This window comes from Diuraphis noxia, unplaced genomic scaffold, assembly GCF_037042655.1.
Source record: "Diuraphis noxia isolate RWA-SAM2 unplaced genomic scaffold, SU_Dnox_SAM2 contig0001, whole genome shotgun sequence".
Lineage (NCBI taxonomy): Eukaryota > Metazoa > Arthropoda > Insecta > Hemiptera > Aphididae > Diuraphis > Diuraphis noxia.
The window spans coordinates 80378262-80393641 of record NW_028301711.1 but is presented as its reverse complement, the minus strand read 5'-3'; the positions used below and the strand labels follow the sequence as shown (position 1 = coordinate 80393641).

Sequence of the window (15380 nt, the reverse complement as noted above, 5' to 3'; positions counted from 1 at the left end):
TTAGAAATATAAACGAAATGCAACCTTTTATATTATATTATATATACAATATTAATAATAACTATGTCCTTTCATAACAATATTATATAACTATATAAGTATTAAATATATTTACTAAGATATCTAATAAATCAAATACTTTGTTAGAACACTACTTTTAGTTGCGAATAACAAAATTACATTTTCATTATTAATTATTATATCTTGCTCACATGATATTTTCATTAAACTCTCGAGACGATCCTGTGACAAAGTTGTTCTTAACAGGGGCGTCATTTGGAATAAAACCATAAGGTAGCAACATTGGAAAACCTATGATAGATGACTAATTAGCTTTATCAACCCCTCAACCCCCCCCCCCACATTGAATTTACTTATTATTTTTTAGTTAAAACATTTATTTATTTTAATTCATCAATTTTTAATTTTTTAAATACACAATTTTATATACTATTGCAAGTTCAATTCTTTTTTTAATTTAGTGAAGAATCATGCGACGTCCATTCTCTGTGGCATCAAATTCTTTTATAACTTCATCCTTGTTAACTTCTTGGTTTCTGTGTATATAGAGTATTGCTAAATTATTTAAGCGATCTTGGCCAGTAGTAGATCTAAGATAGGTTTTTATACGTTTTAAAGTAGAAAAACTTCTTTCACATGTTGCTGTATTTGTAGGTAATGTTAAAAATAATTTTAAAATTTGCACATACAATGGGAATCCAATCTGAATATTATTGGATAAAATATAAGATATTCGACAGTTAAGTGCGGTTTCTTTCACATCATTTTGTGACTGTTTAAACATTCTATTAAGTATATTAACTTCACTCTGTAATTCAGAATTATTAATATCATATGTATTACTTAATAGATTATATGAAGCAACATCTGGTAAATCACTAGTTAATACATCATTCATAGCATTTAAAAGAGTTAAGTTATTTTCTTTAAATCTTTCTTCTATATCGGCTATAATTATATCCAAAACAACATAAAAAATATTTATTAAATAATAATTCTTTACATTTATTGAATTTTGTTGAGACCTTCCTCCACCTATTTTCATAGGAATTTTTCTTTCTCTGGGTAATTTTGCTTCTTCTAAGTCATACTTCTCAACAATATCTTGGGTTTCTATCCATAAACTATTAAATTTATCTTGAGTTCGACTATCTTTAAATGTGTTAATTGTTTGCTGTGCCATCAAACGCACCGATGAATAATTAATTGATGGCGTTTGAAGGTATTTCGATAAAATATTAGTTTCATTAAAAAATAAATTTTAGTAAATTTAGACAAAAAATAAAATCAAAGGTTTCAATTGATTTAAGTAACGAACTAGCTTCAGGACCTGCAAAAGTATCATCATCTGCAATTTTGTGTAGTGAATGAAATAACGCTGATAAATTTTCAAATACTGCTTTAATAGCTTCTATTCGGCAATTCCATCGAGTATCAGATAATGATTTTAATGTTTTTGGTCCTTTACTATCTGAACATGTTGCTCTCATTGATTCAAAAATGGAAAATCTTTTTGATGATGCGCCAATAAAATTATGTAATGTATTCAAAACACCAAACATATTTCTTATTTGTTTAACTTGTTTAGTTAAATCGACTAAACATAAATTTAAAATATGCGCATAGCAATGTACATATATTGCATGTGGATTTTCATTTTTAATTCTAGCTTGTACACCGGTATAAGATCCACGCATAGAAGCAGCACCATCATAACACTGACCTCTGATATTTTGAATGTTCAAGTCATTATTTTTTAAAACTTCTTTTATCAAAGCTACCAGAGATTCAGCATTGGTACTATGAGTTTTAAAAAAACCCAGAAAAACTTCATTTGGTTCAAAACTTTCTGTGACATACCTAACACAAATGGATACTTGTTCATGCCTGCTTATGTCCTGTGTCTCATCAACCAATATGCTGTATATACCTGCTTCTTTTATATTGAATATTAAACTTTGTTGAACATTCTTAGCCATTAACGATAAAAAAATGTTTTGGAATTCTGGATACACATATCGAAAGCTTCTTTCTTTGTCAATAAAATATTGTTTGATTGTGTCATTATCTTTGACCCTCAGATGCAATAATTCTAAAAAATTCCCTCTGTTATTTAACAAACTATGGTCTTGTTCATTATGTCCCCGAATACCAATTCCTTGTCTAGCACAAAATAGCAATGTTTCTAAAATATCTTTCAAATAGCTAATATTTTTCAACACTATCGTGTTATGATGTTTATCAATTTTAGTGGCAATACTACCTTCAACGGATGAATGTTTAAAACCTGCCAATTTAACCATTGCTTCTTTGTGAGGTACACTACGTTCATGTTTTGGAAGACATGTTGAAGCCTTGGACCATTTATTAAATCCATTTATAGTAAATGATTCTTCAGCGCGACCTGATAAATCAAAGGCTCTACAAAAAAAACAAAACACTGCATTCTTTTCTGGACTGTATTCTAGCCATTTATATGATTTGTACCATTGAGTACAAAATTTCCGTCCATTTACTTTTGGATATTTATCCATTTCCGGTTGATATGGTCCTAAACCTTTACTTAATAAAGTAAAAGCTATATTTTTACCTTTAACTGGATCACGCTCAGATACTTCAGAAATGTGAGGTATATCTTTATTTTTCTTACTTCTAGGAGGTGCTGGAAGCTCTTCATCATCAATTTTGTCATCTAATAATGAACAATCAGTATTTAGTTTAATACATAATATAATATACTAAAAGTGTAACATTTAAATAAAAATGTGATAATTTGATCAACATATTTTATGTTGTGTTAACATGAAAAAACTAAAAAGCATAAATTGAAAAATGAATACATAAAAGAATTAATTTATCACAGGTACCTAACTAATAAGGTCTTTCAGTAAAAAATAGAAATGTTTTGAAATACCACAAAAAAGTGATGGGAAGAACGATTTAATTTTTATATGTTGCATACTTTGGAATTAAAATCTATTTGTTTACCTTTGACTTGATTATTTTCATATAATTGAGAAGTGTGAGGTGTATCTTTATTTTTCTTACTTCCAGGAGGTGCTGGAAGCTCTTCATCTTCATTTTTGTCATCTAATAATGAACAATCAGTATTTAGTTTAATACATAATACATATTCAAAATTTTTTTAAATTAAACAATAAACTATAAACTCATTATATTCAAATGTTTATTCACTAAGAAAAAAAGATAGAAATCTTTTAAACTACTAGATAGAATATGAATCTGTAAGAATTAAAAATTTTAGCACAATTTAATTGGTATTTACTATTTAGTATTTACCATTATTTTCTGTTGAATAACTAGCTTTAATGAAATAGTCTGTTATTGTTGGTCGACGTTTCATTCTGTAAAACTGAAAAAATAATAAATACAATTTTTGCAAAATTTGAATAATTCAAATAATTGTAACATAATATACGAAGATATTTAAATTAAATAAATATATAATACTTACTTTAAGACTTAAGTACAGCACTACAGCGTAAATTTATACTCAGTAAATATATATTTTATAAATTATAATATTATAAGTAACATTGAACGTTTCGTACTACGGTACGAAACGTGTATATAATATATATATATATAATATATTATATAATATAATATATATATATAATACTACCGTGTCGGATTGTCCCGTCTAATTCGTTGGTGGTCGGTCGATTACGTATTGAAATCGGGAAGACGAGAACTCGCGCAATTAATTATTTTTGTGTTTAACTAATAATTATTCGTATTTCATAATGACGGACGACAGTGATAATAATAAAGTGTATATATAGGTATAATATTAGTAATTGGTACCATATCAATCGACGATCGTTATCGACGATAAACCGTTTCCTGGGAAAAATAATAGTTTCGCTAAAAATAGTTTAATGTTATCTATATTAATATATTACAGTTATCTGAGTTGATAATAATATGTACGTTGACATCACAGACCATATACATACATATTACATATATATACATATATATTATATATATATAAATATTATATTTCTCGTGGGGTATCATAGCTATTACTTTGCTACCCCAATAAAAATGGTGGGGTAGCAATGGCTACCCCTCGCTACCCCGTAATGACGCCTATGGTTCTTAACTTTGTTTTTATAAGTTTTAATATAGAAAATGTTCGCTCTACGCTACAGCTAGTTACAAGTAATGTTATAGATAATTTTAAAACTAAATATAAATTTGGAAAAATATTAGCTAATTTAGCCAAACAAAATAACTTCAATACTTCTCTTGTACTTGCTATGTTATATTGCAGATATAACAATAAATTCAATAAAGTAAGTATCTACTTTATACAATGTATACCTAGGTACTATATAATAGTAAATATATACAATTGGCTGTATGACATAAGCGTCAAAGGCACAAAAATGACCTATAATTTGCGCCAAAATTAATATTTTATATAAGTATTAAGTAGGTAGTTATTTAAAAATTTCTATTTCTTATAAAAATTATATTATATTAATATTATTATGTTGATAATGACATGCACATCAATATTTAATAGATTTAATAAATTGGTTGATTTTTTATAAAAATTAAATGTCGATAATAAATTATAATATACATGCACATCAATATGTCAAGGCGGCTTCAGTTTTACGCATGGTAATATTATGATGAATTATTCTTGTTTTTGTTTCTTCTCCACTAAATCCAACCATCTTTTTCTGGGCCACCACCAGTCTTTTTCCTGTTGGCTTTTTGTCCTGTAGTTCTTTGTAACTTGTTATTATTTGATTTGACTAATATTAGTTTAATATTTTTTGTCTTTGGTTTTAGGTGTTAGCTCCAGAGGCGTACTAGAGGGGTGTCCGGCTCAGTAGGAATATGGAGTTCCCGGCCCAAATAGTGGTGAAAGGTGTAGATAATATACATATTACATATATATTATTTTGTTGTTAATATTGTTATGATATAAAAAGTAAATATTAAGTACTAAATAGGTAAAATATAAATTAGGTTATAATAGGTAGGTAGGTGTATGAGATTTCATGTATTTCTATTTTGTCGTCAAACATACATCATATTAAACGTTGTAGGCTATTTACAAGTTTTTAAATCCTTATTATTTATAAAAAACTGTTACATATTAACTTATTCCATTTTTATTTGTTTTTAATGACTGTGACTAACACTATTATTTTTTAAAGTCTAATCTACAAAAACACTATTAACTTATTATATTATTATTATACATAATACACAATACACATGTGTATTTTAAAATGTTGACCATCTGCAGTGTGTCATGTACAGCTAAAAAATTTATTGCGACTAACGTTTTAGTAACAAATAAAGCTATAAAGCTGGTAAGTACTTAAAAATAACTTCACTTATATTTTGCATTATAATAACTATTAAGTTAAGAAAAAACATTATTTTTAATTATAATATTTAATAAAAATCAAATAATTTATTTTTTTTTACAATGAAAACATTTTAGACATAACATTAGAACTAGCTTTTAAGTCATCAATAGACAATAGTATAATATGCAATTTATTCAGAATACTCAATATTGTCTTTGTTTTTCTTTTTTTGTTTGTTTGTTTATGATTAGTCAACTATTAATGTAATTATGTACATATAATAACAAAAATGTATTATTGCATTCTATTGTCACAGCTGCCGCGGACTGTTTCTTTCTTTAAATAAAAAAAAAATTTGAAATTTGAACATCATCAAGTTTTCACATGAGTTTTCACATGCTTCTTGATTATCTTGATTCATATTAGTCTTAAGTATCGTTTTAACAAACTTTAGTTTGCTAAAAGTTCTCTCACAATTAACTTCAATGACTGATAAAGTAAGAAAAAATTCATATGAAGCACATAATTCTGTATATCGCCACTAGGATTTGTTTTCTTTGCATTTAAAATGTTTTGACACGATTGAGCTGTAAATTGTAATTCGAATTTTTTCTCGCGTTCTTTGGTGGCTCTCCTTTTGTTTTTTTTAGAACTCATATTGCATAAAAATGTTAATTTGGAGGGCTATAATAATCCGGAAAGTATATGTCCGGACCGTATAATTGCGGAACATATTTATCCGGACCGTATATCACCGGAATCCAAAAAAATATAAACCGTATTTTAACAGAACGTATAGTTCCGGAAAGTATATACCCGGACCGTATATTGACGGGATCCAAAAAAATATAAACCGTATTTTAACGGAACGTATAGTTCCGGAAAGTATATACCCGGACCGTATATTGACTGGATCCAAAAACTAAAAGCAGTATTTCTCCGGAGTGTATTGTATACGGCCTATATAACCCCTTGAAAAATGCTGGAAAGCCATCTTCAATTTTGTAGCTTTGTCCTTTTCCCGTTGTCAGGGCGATATTTTAAAATTTGGCCCAAGGCACCATATTTTACCATCACCACAAAAAAAGTTATATCTTAAAATGTAAGGTAAAACTACTATTTTGTGTCATGAATGCAGTTTAGCTTAAATTATTTATATTAATTTATATTAGTTATATCATTGATTATAGAATAGACAGATAGCCCATGCAATGTTAATATTTGGTGACCATGCGTAGGATGCAACCACTATGGAGCGCTAGTGTAGTTGGGATGCAAGGAGGTGGTACCCCCATCATAGATGTTTGCCATGGATATGCGGGGAAGGGATATGATGGGATATGAGGGGATGGATATGCGGGGCTTATCGCGAAGTGCCGATATAAAAATAGAGTAATAATAAGAAACTGAAGATATACTGAAATTATTGGAAATAATAATTTTATTATATTATCATTTATTACTATCTTGTTCATTTTGGAGCAACCACCTTCCGAATTTTCTTGTTTTTTGAGTTTTAAGTTGCATTTGCATTTGCATTTACAATTAAAAATTCTTAAACATGTCTGGAAACAAGTGCCAATATTTAAATTGTGGAAAATCAAAGAAAATGTTTCCAAATTTAAAAATGTATCGTTTTCCAAAAGATGATAGAAAAGAAGTATGGATAATACATTCAGGTGAGTAATTAATTTTTAATTTTAATTTTTCTGTACCATTGCGAATATTTATAATTTTTTTTACACATATTTTTTTATATCTTCACAGGAAACACAAGTTTGTTTTCTGTTGATCCAGATAAACTCCACAATAGGTACATTTGTCAAGAACATTTCCCACCCGAAAGCTTTGTACAAAATTTTACTCAAAATCGTTTGATAGATACTGCTATTCCCTATAATTATCAATCTAAAACACAGCCATCTACATCATCAGGCATTAACCAAAATGATGAATCTCAGCAGGAGTATAATATAATTTCAACCCCAACTAAAACATATACACACTCAAAACCAGACATGGTAGAGTTAGTTTTTCCGAGCCCCCCTTCAACTTTTTCTACACCTCAAAAAATTAAAATAACAAATATAATTGACATGCCTAGCCCAAATTTAAAAGGAAATCTGATTTGATAGAAATAGATACACCTAGAAAAATCAATTTAAAACTAAAAAACAAATTAATTCATAATAAAATAACTCAAATTTCAAAATTAAAAAAAAGAGTTAAAACTTTTACAACACATAATAATGCTAAGAATTCAATAAATATGTATAACTTTCCATCAATTAATTCTAAGGCAATGGTAACGATGCAATTAAAAGATAGGAGTCGTCCGTGGACATTAAATGAAAAAAATTTAGCTTTAAACTTATATTAAAAATCACCAACAGCATATAAATTTTTACGTTCACAAAAAGTTAATTTACCTGGGCCATCAACTATTTGTCGTTGGATTGGTCAATCAAAATTCTTACCAGGTTTTAGTAAATTATTTTTCAGTCATATACAAAAAAAATTTGAGTCATCTGATTATAAAGAAAAAGCTTGCACTGTTTGTTTTGATGAAATGTATACAAAAGAATTTATAGAATATTCCAAAGAATTTGATTTTATTGAAGGTTTTGAAGATTTAGGTCATTATGGGAGGACCAATAAAAGTGCTAACTGTGTTTTAGTATTTATGGCTCGAGGTATTTACTCTACATGGAAATTTCCAATTGCATATTTTCTTGTTCATTCTGGAGTTAACAAAACAATTTTAAAAAATTTAATAATTGATGTTTTACAAAAGTTATTTGAGGTTGGGTTGTGTCCCAAAATTATAGTTTGCGATCAAGGCACAAACAACCAAAGCACTTTAAAATCATTAAATATTTCAGAAGATATTCCATTTGTTTTTTACCAACAACAATAAAATTTTTTCTTTGTTTGATGTTCCTCATTTACTTAAAAGTATTAGAAATAATTTAATTAATGCCTGTTATATAAAAGATAGTAAAATAATCTCATTTGATGATATAAAAAAAACATATGAGTTGGACAAACAAAATCATAAAAGTAAGTCTCATCAAAATAACAGATGCACATATTTACCCTAATTCTTTTCAAAAAATGCGTGTTAAATTAGCAGTACAATTATTAAGCAATTCCATGGCCGCAGCAATCCGAACTTGTATACAATCAGGACAACTTCAAAGTAACACTTCATCAAATACTGCAGATTTTATTGAGTTTATTAATCATTTATTTGATTGTCTAAATAGTAAATCTTTATATAGTCATAATCCATACCTCTGTGCATTAACTGATCTAGGTACTGTAAAAAAATTTTTAATAGAAGCTTCACAATACTTCACAAATTTACAAAAATTAAAAAAAGGAAAATTATCTCAACCTCCCTGTTTGAAAGGGCTTACACAGACCATTAAAGGTGTATTGCAATTTTTTGAAGCAGAGAAATCTAATGATATTGTATTTTTAATGACTAATCGTTTAAATCAGGATGTTTTAGAAAACCTCTTTAGTATTTTTCGACAAAATGGTGGTTATAACAAAAACCCAACAGCTAGAACAATCAGAACTTCCATAAGAAGTAATTGTATTTTTTCTTTATGTACATCAAAAGCGACAAATTGTGAGGAAACCCAAGAAGATGATAATCCAATTATAATTGACCCAGTTAGTTCACTAAATAAAATAAATTTTAAAAGTTCGAAATTATCATCTGATTCCGACACAGAATGTAATTCTAATTTATCTCTCTGTTTTTTTTTCATCTGACAAGGACTCAAATAATACTGATAGTAATAATGATGTCACTTTAGAAGACTGTTCTGTAACATATTTCGCAGGATATTTGGGCTATAAATGTATGAAAAAATTTAATTGTAACCAATGTCAACTTGAACTATTTGTTGATAAAAACTTAAATGATAAAAAGCAGTTGCATCTTCTTAATAAAAGTTATACTTCAATTGATAATGAAAGTGGACTTAAAGCACCATCAAATAGCTTAAATAATGTAGTCAATAAAATTTTAAATATTTTTGAAAGCAATTATAAAAACTATTTGCATAAAAAGAAAAGAAAATTTCAACTAACTGAGCGCTTAAAAAATAATAATACAATTAAAAAATGGCTTGATGAATCATTGACAAACTGCATAGATCATAAAATGTACATAATTGAACAACTTTTAATTTGTAAAATATTTAATAAAACAAAATTATTTTCAACTACCTCAAAATTAGCAAAACTTTCTAAATTAAAAATATTAAACCATATTTAAATAAATTAAATATATTTTTTCATGTTCTGACCTTATACCTATTTGCATAAAACAATATAGAAGCAGTCTTAACTGTCCTTTTTAGGATAATTCACATCAACTACAATAAATAGTTCTTTTCAGGACTAAGGATTAATTACATTAAATAGTTCTTTTCAGGACTTTGCTTTGATTTTTAAATAGTTCTTTTCAGGACTATTTGCATCAATTACATTAAACTGTCTTTTTTAGGACAATTCACATCAACTACATTAAACAGTTCTTTTCAGGATTAAGCGTTGATTTTTATTATATTAAACAGTTCTTTTCAGGACTTAGCATTAAATTTTTAAATAGTCTTTTTTAAGACTATTTGTTTCAATTTTATTAAACGGTTCTTTTCAGAACCAACAAACATCACAATTTACTTTTATTCTAATAATTATGCTTCAATATAAAAATAATGCTTCAGTATAAATGTATTTTACCCTTATATAATTAAAAAATGAATTTTGTGGAATTTCTTATGGGCACTTATCCAGGTTAGGGCTGACCCCCTGAAGTCGTATATTATTACCCTAATGGCAGCAACGCGAGTATGCGATGGTCCGTATTGTGTGTATTTAAAAGTGAAATTATCAGTATCACAGGGTCGAATTGTTTTCAAATTGCATGTAAAACAAATAAAAATAAAACGAAATAATCGATTGCTAGCGTATATCGGACGTCAGCACTCATGCGATAAGGCACTTACAGCATCGACCAAGAATAGGAATTATTAGAACTATTATTAAGATTAACCATAAGTCTATAACGCTATTTATAAAATATATTATTATTATGCAATATGCATTTGTACAAAATACAATAAATACTATTTCAGTTCTCTCAAAAACATATAACTTTAGCTATATGAATTTATGAATTTTTTCAATTTAGCTATATAATATTTAGTTAGCTAATATTATTAGCTACCTAGTTTTACCCTGAACTTACCCATATCGATGCACTTTCATCATCAGACATTTCTATGTCAGTGTCAATATCAGATGGAAATTCTTCAAGTAACTATTGTTCCAATTCGCGTGTAGGTATCATCCATTTTAATATATTGTAAAATGTTATATATTATGGTGAATATAAGTATAAATATCAAATATTAATATCATAACAATATTTATAATCTAGACACAATTTCAAACAATTCTAGTGGATAAGAATGCTAAAAATAGCTTTTGTACGTACTCGAATTTAAGACCAGTCTGAGTAGTGAGTACAGATAGTGTAATTATATAAATATATAATAATATATGCCTGCCGCCAAGACTGCTATGCACAGTTACAAGTTACGTACAACGGTGTAGGGAATTTATGTTTTCTAGTTGGTGTACATGATCTGTATAAGTTTTTCTTTTTTTTCTCAGTTCTTATCAGTTTTAAGAGAACGGCTACACATCCGGCTTCAGACGTCTTGTCAGCATGTACCGGCGGACGCGACCGTATCGCCGAAGGTGCAGGTAACCACAGCTGCTGAGGCAAGTCGCCGGACACTACGTTGAAGAGCGATTGGGGGACAGTGAATCGCAACGCGCAATTGTAATAATAGGAGTACCATTAAAGTAATGGTCGCAGACCGATAGGTATGATAATAATATTATTGTGGGGAAAGGTGTGTTCAATGACCAATGATATTAATGGAGGCCTAAAATTCTGTGACGTTACAGCTTATAGTAGGTAGTAAAATTATAAATAATATAGTATTAAAATAAATAAATTTGCTGCACAACAAAAATAAGCTAAATTAACATCACCTTTAGCACGTTTAAATAAATGGTATGATACAAATGTAACAGAGATAAAACAATTGTTTGGTATTTTAATTTGGACTGGCTTAGTTGAATTACCATCGTACGAACTTTATTGGAGTACTTCTAATATATTTTCTGCAAATTTTGGACTTATAATAAGCAGAAATCGGTTTGAAATCTTAATGCAAATGCTTCATTTCTCATATAATACAACTGCTGATAAAACAAATCGATTGTATTAACTTGGCTCAGTAATTGAGGATATAATAATTAATTCTAACCACTGCATGCAAGAAGATTAATGTATAGATAAATCACTTGTAAAATTTATGGGTAGGCTTGCATTTAAGCAATATATTAAAAACAAACGTGATAGATTTGGTGTAAAATAGTTCAAGCTGTGTATTCCTTCATGCTACACAATTGCTTTAAAAATATATGCTGGTAAAGTGGTAAAGAGGCTAGCGCCGAAAGTAGTGTTGGGACAAAAATTGTGATGGAATTATGAGAACCTTTTTTGGATTGTGGAAGAACATTATATACAGATAACTGGTATTCTAGTGTTGAGTTAGCTGAACAGTTAAAAACCAGACAAACTCATCTTGTAGGAACAGTAGATCGAATAGAAAGTCTAATCCTAAAGATGTAGTCCAAAAAAGTCAAAAAAAAAAAAAAGGAGAAATAGTATCAAAGAGAAGTGACGCAAATGTTTTGATTTTAAAATGGAAAAATAAAAGGGATTTGAATATGATATCCACAAAACATACCAGTGAAGTTGTAGAAAATGTTGTAAGAGGTATGATTGTTAAAAAACCTATAGTAGTAATAGACTACAATACAGGAAAAACGCCCATTGATCTTTCTGATCAAATGTGTTCCTATTTGAACCCTCTAAGGCGTAGCACTAAGTGGTATAGAAAGGTAGCACTAGATGCGCTTTTAAACATAGCTGTTGTTAATTCTATGGTATTATTCAACAGAATTACTTCATCAAAAATGTCAATCACCAATTTCCATACTTCAATTATCGAGCAATTAATTAAAAAAGAAACAGTCGATGTTGACAACTCTTTGCAAACAATAAAACACCAATTAGAAGTCGTTGGCAAAAGAAAAATTAAATTATAGACTAGAACAACATACTGAGCTAGAAGGACATAAATTTAAGAAAGTATCACAATTTAAATATCTAGGATCGATTATCACCCAAGATAATGAACTTAAGACAGAGGTGTCGTCAAGAATACAATTAGCTAACAAGGGATATTATGGATTAGAAAAAATACTAAAATCGAGGACACTCTCTAAAAATTTAATAATAAGAATGCATATGACATTATTACGACCTATTGTCCTGTATGGCTCTAGACGTGTGCATTGAGGAAAGCTGAAGAACAGAGACTATAGTGCGGCCAGCGAAACTAGGCGGGTGATCGCCGCGCGCCTGGTGGCCAATTTTCGTCAGTGTTTCCAAGACTTCATTCCCGCGTAAAATAATTTTAAAAAAGCTCTGGAGTTGTAATAAAAACTAAACGACAAACGTTCGATATTTCTATACGTAAAACTTATTATTTATTAATTATCACATTCGCTAATAAGTAATAATATTAATATCATTATTTTTTACGCAATTATATAATATGTATGTACATTTAAAAACTAATAACTAAGTAATGAAACTTAAAACTATTATAATAATATTTACATAGAAAAATGGTTTTCCGAATTGAAATTCTAGTCCTCACAGCTGTCGTCTTCATCTTCACTTGAACTGCTTTCGTCAGGATTAATGGTCAATATTATTGGTTCTAATATCTCATCCCTTAGTCCCGCCATGACGTAGTCCTCTTCCTGGATCTTGACGCAATGCTCACCACATTTGGCCCAATCGTTCGAAGTAACTGCATCGATCTCTTTATGCACAAGTTTCTCGACATCTGCAATTTTGAAAGTTGAATTTTTTTCAGCCACTCTGCCTTTAACTTGCGCCCAAATAAGTTCTATTGGGTTATACTGACAGTGGTAAGGGGGAAGCCTTACCACTTCATGACCCATTTCGGAAGTTAGTTCATCCAGTTTATATTTTTTTCCGCGCGGCATCGAAAGTTTCACCTTTTCCCGTAACTCGTCAAGTGTTTCTACAGGAGAAAAATCTATATTTTTATCCCGTAACCACTGTTGAACATCTGACTTTCTACTGTTGGACTTCGGATAGTTCTCGGCCAAAGAAGAGTGATATGAAGCGTTATCCATGACAATAATACTCGGCTCTTCTAAGTTAAGTAACATTTGTGAAAACCAACTTTCAAAAATTGTGACGTTCATTTGTGAATGATAATCCTTGTCACCAGAATTACATCGAAAAATAAGTTTTGATTCTTTAATGAATCCGAAGGAAGGAGATCCGGCATGGCATACTATGAGGCGGCTGCCTTTGTCTGTAGGTACTTTTAAGCCTTCCGTATTTTCTTCATTTTGCCAAATACGTCCACGCGTATGATTTTGATTAACCCAGGTTTCATCTAAGTAGATTACCGGCCGAGTATCACCGTTCCTACGAAACTCGTTCATTTTTCTAAGAAATTTAACGCGCGCAGCTACTATATCGGACCGTTCCATCAAGAATTTGCGACCGTCGTTACATTTTTTGTACTTAAAATGAAGTTGTTTTAAAATTATTTTTACCGACGATTTTGATCCACGGTAATTTAATTTTTCACGCAGTTCCGATAATATTTTAGCACTCGTTGGAAATTCACCTTTGTCGTAAAAGCTATGGACAACTCTTCTGACCACTTCATTGTCAAAATCATCAAGTTCAGTGACAGATTTCTCGCGACAGTATTTTTTTCGTGGCGATTGAAATTTAAGGTCATTAGAACTTCCGACACATAATAGCTCTTCTCGATTTCCAGTTACTTTACTTTCATGACATATCCGTTGTACAGTTCTCAGACTCACCGCACAAGCTTCGGCCGTCCTCTCCTGTGATTGTCGAAAATAATCTGCTAATTCCGGCTTATCTTTGCAGTTGGCTAAGGTTTTAAAAAATGTATATACGTTGTATATTGTTTTTTTCGTTTGGGAATGTATATCGGGTCTAATTGACATTTTGAAAAAATAATTTACACAAACGATCAGTAAAAAAAACAAACACAAAAAAAAATTCAAATATTGTAAAATATTAAAACAGCCGTGTAAAAAAATCACATTAAACTTAAACGATAGCAATCAACAGATACACGAAGGGCAGACTAACACATTATGAAGAAAAAAATGGTTCTTGTACACAATTTGGTTTCAATAAAATTACAATAGGTACAATAAAGTCAATGGAATGTGGTCTCCAGTGCCAGATGTCCAGTTTCAATAGAAAAACGGCGCGCTAGACGGTTTCTCACCCTCGGCAGTATGTAGTACCCATATTATTATATTATATATATTGTATAAACGATGTACCTCATACCATGGAACACTACATTATATAGTGTTCAATGCTTATACGCTAATAAAATATTTGTGTTGTAAGGACACTCAAAATTTTTTATAAAACAGCTGAAACACAACTGCATCAGCTATTCATTTAATAAGCAATACTTTTAGAATCCCTGGTTCACATGAAAACAGCCACCAGGCGCGCGGCGATCACCCGCCTAGTTTCGTTGGCCGCACTATAGGAGTTTTTGAGAGGAAAGTTTTAAGAAAAATTTATGGACCGGTCTTTGACAGTGGAAGAAATGAGTGGAGAAAGTTACATAAAGATGAACTCAAAAGACAGTTTCAGAGACCTGACATAGTTAAGGAGATCACAAAAAGAAGACTCAGGTGGGGGGGGGGCATGCCTGACGTAAGCAAGGATCCCTAGTTAAACAGGTAATAGAGAATGAACCAATAGGTAAAAGACCTCTAAGAAGACCCAGA

The 15380-nt window shown here is 29.7% G+C and overlaps 2 protein-coding genes across 2 annotated transcripts; both read right to left on the bottom strand.

Annotated features, from left to right (window-relative positions):
* Positions 1–478: 478 nt before the first annotated feature.
* Positions 479–3385, bottom strand: LOC149061966 (zinc finger MYM-type protein 1-like). Its single transcript, XM_089215164.1, has 4 exons — positions 3322–3385; positions 3010–3111; positions 1340–2713; positions 479–969 (listed from the first exon to the last, which is right to left on the bottom strand). Exons 1-4 carry the CDS (start codon positions 3383–3385, stop codon positions 479–481), a joined length of 2031 nt encoding a protein of 676 aa, XP_089071290.1.
* A 9623-nt stretch (positions 3386–13008) lies between these two features.
* On the bottom strand, positions 13009–14707 carry LOC149061965 (uncharacterized). Its single transcript, XM_089217555.1, has one exon. The coding sequence runs from the start codon at positions 14568–14570 to the stop codon at positions 13194–13196; it is 1377 nt and encodes a 458-aa protein (XP_089073681.1). The 5' UTR covers positions 14571–14707; the 3' UTR covers positions 13009–13193.
* Between the last annotated feature and the right edge of the window lie 673 nt (positions 14708–15380).